General features: G+C 48.4%; 1 protein-coding gene across 2 annotated transcripts in view; it reads right to left on the reverse strand.

Moving 5' to 3' along the window:
* Window positions 1–1,901: 1,901 nt before the first annotated feature.
* C8H10orf82 (chromosome 8 C10orf82 homolog) overlaps window positions 1,902–8,426 on the reverse strand; it is an 8,152-nt gene continuing 1,627 nt past the window's right edge. For both annotated transcript variants that reach the window (XM_013348148.1, XM_026781081.1), the window contains exons 3-6: window positions 4,832–5,050; window positions 3,196–3,382; window positions 2,267–2,364; window positions 1,902–2,179 (exon numbers count right to left, since the gene is read on the reverse strand). In XM_013348148.1, the coding sequence (XP_013203602.1) occupies window positions 2,049–2,179; window positions 2,267–2,364; window positions 3,196–3,382; window positions 4,832–5,050 (635 nt within the window). In that variant the 3' untranslated portion in view covers window positions 1,902–2,048. The remainder of the gene's footprint in view (window positions 2,180–2,266; window positions 2,365–3,195; window positions 3,383–4,831; window positions 5,051–8,426) is intronic.

The raw sequence follows: 8,426 nt of genomic DNA on the forward strand, positions 1-8,426 counted from the left end.
CAGCTGGGGGACCTGCCTCCTGGGTCCTGTGTGGGTTGTGGTCACTCCTTTAGAACCTGGAAGCATCTTGACTGATCTTGGAGTGTTCCTTCATCCCTCTGAGAGAATGCCAGTTGCCTTCTGCTGAGACATGGCTTTCTTTTTTCCTTAAACAAAAACTCCAATATATTTTTAATCTTTTATGTATTCAGGCACACGTGTGTCACGGCACACTTGTGATGGTTAGAGGTGACAACCTATGGAGGATGCTTTTCTCCTTCCATAAATGGGTCCCAGGGACTGGACTTAAGACATCAGGCTTGACAGCAGGAGCCTTTATCCACTGAGCCATCATCTCTCTCCCTAAAATACCTTAAATCAATCCAGAAACTAGCCCCTAGCCCCTGGATGCTCTTCTCTCCCCACCCCCCAGAGAATTCAACTAAGCACTGTGCAGCAAGGATGACCTTGCTGTGTGAGGAGCTCCCAGGAAAAGTTGTCTCTGTGGGCTCGGTGAGTTTGCAAGTGTTTTGATGCCCATGGACAGATCTGTCCACTCAGAGCCCCCTCTGATTTCTTCTGCATACCGACAACCGCCACATGAGATCAGACACCTGACCTGTCACAGGAAAGACGCAGGAAGCTAATCTGACTGACTGAACTGTGTCCCTTAAACACAGGGACCTCAGAATACGGCTGACTTAAAAACAGGGTCCTGCAGGTTTGACTAGTTAGGATGACATCGGGATGCAGCACAGTGGACTCCTATGCCAGTGTGGCCAGTGTTCCCAAGAGGCAGTGAACCTACAAACACACGGGAAGAATGGCATGGGACCAGAAGACAGAGACTAAAGATCCGCCACATGGTTTGAATGCGAGGCATCCTCCACAGGCTCCTGTGTTTGAACGCTGTCCCCCCAGGGTGGCGCTATTTTGGAACGCTGCAGAGCATTTAGGGGTGGAGCCTCACTGGAGGAAGTGCGTCACCTTAGGGAGGGCCTTGAGATTTGATGTCGCCTGGCTGTTTCCTGTCTATTTCTGACTGACAATGCAATGTGTCTGACCACCTCATGTTCCTGCCTGCCATGCCTTCCCCACCATGATGAATGCTGAACCCCTGAACTGTGGCCACAATAAACCCTTCCACCTTTGAGTTGCTTTTTAGGTATTTGGTCCCAGCGACTGAAACCTACAGATTTGGACTTCCTGTGTGGTGAAGGCACCCAGCTGGGTGCTGTGTTTAAACATCCCTGGTTATCTCACATAGCTGAGGTTTGCCAGCTGAAATCTCCCTGGTGATGTGGGATGTCTCTTTGTATGATGTCAATATGTTTTATAGCCATTAGTTAGTAAAGAAGATGCTTTGACCTGTGGCTGGGCAGAATAGAGCCAGGCAGGAAACCGAAGCAAAGATACATGGGGAAAGAAAGTGCAACCAGGGAAAGGCCAGCAGCTGTGGGAGAAGCAAGATGTGAGGTAACAAGCCAGGAGCCTCATGGTAAATATAAACTAGTAGAAATGGGTTCATTCAAACATAGGAGCTAGCCAGAAATGAGCCTAAGCCATTGGCCAAATAATTAAAATTAATATTAAGTCTCTGAATAGTTATTCAGGAACTGGTAGGCAGGAGAGAAGCCTCAAGTGACACCCTGGGGACTTGGATTATAGAAAACTGGGGTTGAAGTAGGATTTCTGTACCAGGACCCATGTTGACTGACAGACTGGTTAGAAGGATTGGTTAGGCTTTTGGAGAAGAGCCTGACCTAGCTACACAAGGTTACTTTGGTGTTAGGAGGAGACAGCCCTGGAATGGGCCCTTTACTAGGTCAACATATTGAAAATTACCATTAACCCTCACCCTCCCCAAAACAGAAAACACTTATCAGGTTGAGAGGTAACTTCTCTATTCAAAGATGATATTGCCAGTCACTCAGGGCACAGATAGTGGTTAAAGAATTATTATGAAATCTCCTCATTGCTCAAAGAGTGTGAAGGGCTGGTTCTGATGCAAACGTAGCAGGCTTCTGAACTCCCTTAAGGCTCACATCTCTTTGGGAGGAGGCGGGATTCTATCCCTCTGCAAATTTCCTTGCTGAGGATGGGGGTTCCCCATACACATTCCTGCTGCATGACAGACTGGACCACTGAGCACAGCCACAGGTTCCAGGAGATCGGAAGTCCTCACCTGGGGATGTTTGACCTGGAAGAGAAAGCCTCCGTATGAGTGGCACACAGGTGACCCAGCTAAGCAAGGAGGTCAGAAGGAAACAGTGCCTTGCTAGCTTACCTGGCACAGAGGAGTCTTGGTGTTCAGGTGGGAGGCCGTGGTGCTGTGAGACTTTTGGAGACGCATCAGGAGGCTGTGCGGAGCTCACACTATATATTCTAAAGTAAGCAGAAAGCATGAAGTTACTCCTTATAGTAGGAGGTATAGCATACAGGTCTCGAGCAAACACAATGTGTTTGTTCTAATCCTTACAATCCACCCCAGCATTCAGAATTACCATCCCTGTTTCACAGATGGTAAACTGAGACATGAGGATGCTCCAGGGTCCCTGCCAGCTCCCTCCCTTTTAGCATCTTGAGAGCCTGGTTGGAGGTTCTAGACGGGAGCACAGCAGATCAGTCCTCCTCTAGTGGGGGAGGGCTGTCCTCTTCAACAAAGCAAACTTCCGCGGGAGGAGGGAGGGGAGGTGCACAGCTGCCTAGCAGGGCCCGATCTACCAAATCAACCCTGGGGCACTAGAGGCTATAACCAATCATCATCCTCATATTTTGTGGTTGTTTGATTTTTTTATTGATTGATAGATTGATTGATTGATTGATTGATTGATTTGAGACTGGGTCCATGTAGCCCTGGCTGTCCTGGAACTCAGTATGTAGATAAGGCCCTGATCCCACAGAGATCTGCCTGCCCTCTGCTGGGATGAAAGGTGTGCACCACCACGCCTGGCTTCCTTAGCAGCTTGAGTCTTAGGCCAATGCTGAGACAGACAGTTCTGTCTGTCCTTCTGCTCCCAGCATAGAATACCCATGGCACAGCAGGAGGGCATGGTGCAGAGCATGTTTGCCATGGGAAGGCCCTGCCATGACAAATGTGCACATTCTATACACCAGGTCAGTAGCAGTGCTGGGGTGGGGCGGGCCCCGCTGCCCCTGCTCCCACCCCCTCTGCTCCTTCCGCCCTGCAGCTCAGATAATGCCAGCTACACTTACTGATCATAAGGCTTCCGTCGTGCCCTCTTGGCCTGCTCTACCAGTTCCAGGAAGTCCTCGTAGCACTTTCTGGCCATGATGGTATACCTTGTGGCACAGCCAAATTCAGTGACCCTGGCTCTGGGTAAGAAGCCTGCCCAGCCAGGGATGGGGGGCTCCTCCAGTGGTTTTTTCACATTCTTGCATTCTGCAAGGAGACAGCAGGGGTCCTGAGGATTTCAGAGCAGCCCAGTGGGAAGCACTCCCAAGCTCCCTGGCATATTAACAGTTAACCCAAGAAACCCCCAGGCCACACAGAGATCTCCAGCTGTGAGCCAGCCTTCCCTCTGGTAGACACCTCATTTCATGCTTTCAGTAGCCAGGGATACTTCCTGGGCAAGTCCTGAGACATAGTCAGGAGGTGTAGGTCCAGGACACACTTAGCTCTCTAGTCCACCTGAAGCGCCATCAGGTTCTGGTGCTGGCACTGACTGGCAGGGTGAACGCGGGTGCTGAAGAGTCAAATGAGGCCCCCAAGTCCCAGAATTCAAAGCTGAATGGCACCCTAGGGGACACTCGGTCCATCTCTCTCTGCACAGGAGCCAGGGGGGTAAAGCAGTTTGCTTTGGGACACACAGCAAGTAACCGTAGAGATGAGCTAAATTCTAAAACTTGGGCAAGGGAGTCTTTGTCACATCTGTAATATTTTAAAGCTCAGCAAGCATATAAATGATCATCTATTTTGAATACGTCCTTAAGCAATTTAGTATTAACAAGAAAGGCTATCAGCCTAGAGTGTGTGTGTGTGTGTGTGTGTGTGTGTGTGTGTGTGTTGTCTGTGCACATGTGAGCATACCACAGTGCATTGTGTACTTGTAGGTGAGTGCACCCATGTACTTGTAGAGGCCAGAGGTCTACACCAAATGTCTTCTTTTGTTACTCTTGCCTTGTTTTTGTGAGGCTGGATATCTCAGTAATTCTAAAAACCAATTCAGCCATTCTAATCGGCCAACAAGCCCCTGAGATCTACCGAGAGTACAGCCATGTACCACAATACCTGGTTTATTTACATGGGCTTTGGGAGGAAGCAAACAGGGCTTCGCGTATGCGCAGTGAGTACGCTACAAACTGAACCATTCCCGGACCCTGCATGACTTTTCCTATAGCCCTTTAGATATACACATAATCCAGGTCAAAGTCACATTAAATTAGTGCTGTGTCATCCGGCATTCAATGTGAAGTCTCTTCCTGCAGAATTAGTACTTAAAGCTGGATTCAAACCTAGGACAGAAATCAGCACCCTTGCCGTGATCCCCGGGAGCCCTCCTGGAGCCTAACGGGAGCATCTCTAAGGGCCTCTCACCGGGAATGGCAGTCCCATCCTCACAGGGCTATTGTGTCTGCTCAGAGAACAATGAAGTCCAGCTCAGAGAAAACTCCCAAAGGGGCAGCCACCGATTCACAAGCTGATGCTCAAAGTCCACTGGGACTTGTCTAGGGTTCTGAAGGGGATGCCAGCCTCCCCCAACTGCCCGGGATGGGTCCCTTCTCTGCTACATCCACTATGCTTGGTTAGGTGCTCTTCCTGGCTGTACAACGGCCTGCTGGGATCTCACTGGACCAGGGCTGAGAGAAGCTGATGCGGGGGAGGCCGTACCCAGAGTCAGGGGGTGATACTTCTTGGCATAATCATGCAGCGTCCACAGCACTGTGTCCTCGGAGCAGATGGGCTTCAGGACCGGGGTGCGAGCCACACAGCAGTTCAGTTCCTGCTGCTGCTCCTTGTATCTCTGCGTCCTCTCCTGGAAGGCTTTCACACAATGATTCATTTGGTCCTCGTTGGGGCTTCCTTGGCAACTGAGCCATGGTATGAAGCCTGAGAGGGAATCACAGCCCTAGTGAGGTAGCTGGCTACCAGCTGAGAGCCTGCCTCTGTACCCACCACCGCCGCCGCCCTCCACTTGGCTCTCCTCCACTGCCACCAACGCTGTATGTTTCCAAAGGCCATTAATACAAACGGTGTTGGTGTTTGCACCAGGGCTGGGCCCTCCCAAGGCTGCAGAAAATGACCTTGGCGCTGGGGAGGGAAGGTCCACTCTGACAAAGGAGATGACAGCCACACACTTTGCTGCCAAAGCCCCCGTGTCAGGCTGAACAGCAAATGGGGAACGTGTTTAATGGGCCTAAATGACAGTCTGGGGAGTAATGGAAATTATCTATCTTTTTTTCTTTTTTGAGAGAAAGCTTATTTTCCTTGACACTTCCCAAATGCAATCTGGGATCTTTCTTTCCAGACCATAGAGAAATTGCAGGCCCATTAAAAGCAGAGACATGTAACACAAAAAGGTAAATTCATCATCTGCAAGACCCACCCCCTAGGACAATTTTTCACCATTTCCCACAAAATAACATGTAATCATTACAATTAGAAACGGTAAAAACACGACTACTTATTCAAACAGAATGCGGAATCCTAAGTGCTATAATATTGTCACAATAAAACCATTTTTAAAAAAACAGATGAGGAAAACTGGTTAAGAACTTAGCATTACGTGGACAGTAAATAAGTATCTCACAGTACTGAAGCTCATTGTTTTTGTTTTTGGTGGTTTTTTTTGGTTTTGTTTTTTGTTTTTGTTTTTGTTTTTTGCCTTTGTTGCTTAAGAAAGAAAACCTGGCTTTGGAGCTGAATGTAGCAGCTCCAAGACCTGCAAGACCCACAAGAAAGCACCTTCTAGGAGAATCTAACAGATTGACCTGGACAGAACTGAAGTCACAGACCCCTCATCTGCTATGGTTTGAATGTAAAAGTGTCCCCACAGGCTCATGAGTTTGAAACTTGGTCCCATGGGATTGTGGAAACATTAAGAGGTGGGGCCTGGCTAGAGGAAGGAAGTGGGCTGGAGGAGGGCTTTAAGGTTTATAGTCCAGCACCACTTCCTGTCCTCTCCCTGCTTCCTGTGTTGTGGCGTATTTAACTATGTAAAGGTGCGTCATGTTTGTTTATACTGCATTTGTTTAATTATATAAAGCTGTGTTGCTGTTTCACTTTGCCTGCCTGAGGCACCTGATTGGTCTAATAAAAGCTGAACAGCCAATAGCTAGGCCAGAGAGGGATAGAAGGGGCTGGCAGACAGAGAGAATAAATAGGTGGAGAAATCTAGGTTCAAGAAAAAGAGGGGTGAGAGAAGAAGGAGAAAGAGGAGGATACTCCTGGGGCCAGAAGCCAAGCAGCTGCCAGCCAATCATAGAGACAGAGGAGGTAAGATATACAGAAAGGTTTAAAAAAAAAAACTGAGGTAAAATGAGGATAAAGAGAAACTGACTAAAATAAGAGCTAAGATAAGGCTGAGCATTCATAACTAGTAAGAAGTCTCCACATCATGATGTGGGAGCTGGTTGGTGGCCTTAAAGAAAAAGGCTGGTAAATCCTGGCCCATCCAAACATAAGGAGTCCCATCCACGAGCCTCCGCTACTGGGTCTTCGCGACCATGATGGGTTGTAGATCAAACTGTTGCCAAAATAAATATCTTCTCCTTCATCAGGTGCTCAGTCACAGCAGCAAGAAACTCTAGACTATTTCCCCAACCCCTGGGTGATCAACATTGTCATGTCTATCATGTGATGTCATGGAGAGGGCCACAGAAACTGAAGGCCTTTTTTGTAGTTCGCCTCGACCACCAAGGCCTACTTTGATCTATATGTTTATGTATGTGTATGCATAAACATGACCTAGTTATACAGACATCTCAGTGAGTGAAGCATGCATATACTGGCTTCATGAATTATCACCATTACCATAGAGAGTACCCAATATGATACGGTGCATGGTAACCCCAAACAGACATATCCAAGTCCCTAATCCTGATACGTATGAGCATGGTCTTCTGGGGAAATGTAGCCTTAGAAAACAGAATTAATGAGCTAAACACAAGATCATTCCACATTTAAGCTGTCCCTAAAGCCAAAGTGTCCTTAATGGGGGGGGGGGGGGCGTAAGGCTGGAGACACTCAGACTTACAAACATGCATTTGAAAACTCAGTGTTGGGGCCAGCTGCCATTGTATAGAATTGATCCCTTGTATAAGGACGGTTATTCGCAGTCTTGTAGACAGTGGGAAAAGGGAGGTAAGAAGCAAATCTGAACTGTCAGACTCCAAAGCACATTCTCTTATCTAGCTAGTGGGGCCAGGGTGAATCTGGGAAGCCTTGCAATGTTTTCATGCATAGCCCCTATGTGTGAAAACTGAGAGCCCACTGAGCATGTCAGTTATAGGGACGTCCACGGTTCTCAGAAGCCTGAGAAGGAAGAGCCTTTAGAAATAGAGACCAACACTAACACGGGCCTCTACATATATGTGACAGTTGTGTAGCTTGGTCTGCTTGTGAGACTCCTAACAATGGAAGCAGAGGCTGTTCCTAACACTTTAGCTGGCTCTTGGGAACCTATTTCTCATACAGGGTTGCCTTGCCCAACCTTAATACAAGGGAGGTGTTTAGTCTTATCACAACTTGCTTTGCTTTGTTGACACTCATGGGAGGGCTGCCCCTTTCTGAACAGAGACAGAGGAGGAGTGGGTTGTGGGGGGAGGGTGAGGGGGAAGAAGGGAAAGGAATAGGAGGGAGGGGAAAATGCAGTTGGTGATGTAAAATAAACAAAAAGAAAAAAGAAATGGGGACCAACTGTCGTTGTTTGTCAAAGATGAAAGTGTTTCCTAAACATAGGCCTTCCAAGGCTGTGACCTCAACAGGGCAGGTGGCCAGTCTCCCTTTAGGAGGCATGGGAAGGAATGAAAAAGTAAGAACCACCTTTGTGGGAGACTTGAAAAAGCACAACTTGGGAAGGACAGAGGCCTAACTTATCCACCTTTGTCTATCAAAATGTCTATCCTGATCCACAAGCCACCCAGCAGATGTCAAATGCTTCCGGTAGGAACTTCTGAAGGATTTGGACTAAGTGTTTCTTCTCGGTTATCCAGGACTAGCTGTAACCTTCCTGCAGCACTGGGTCCTCTCACTGTGTCTTAGAAGCTGCGGTGCTTACACTGGCCCAGTTTGTGAGCATCCAGGCACAGCTGGCCCTGACCCTTGAGGACCTGGCAGAGGGGGTCACCCCTAGGTGCAAGGCAGGCAGTATCCTGCACCTTTAAAAGGCGAAACTCCACCTATGTCTTCCTCCTCCTCCTTCTCCTCCTCCTCCTCTTCCTTCTCCTCCTCCTCCTCCTCTTCCTCCCCCTCCTCCTCCCCTTCC

The sequence above is a fragment of the Microtus ochrogaster genome, chromosome 8, assembly GCF_000317375.1.
Source record: "Microtus ochrogaster isolate Prairie Vole_2 chromosome 8, MicOch1.0, whole genome shotgun sequence".
Classification (NCBI taxonomy): domain Eukaryota; kingdom Metazoa; phylum Chordata; class Mammalia; order Rodentia; family Cricetidae; genus Microtus; species Microtus ochrogaster.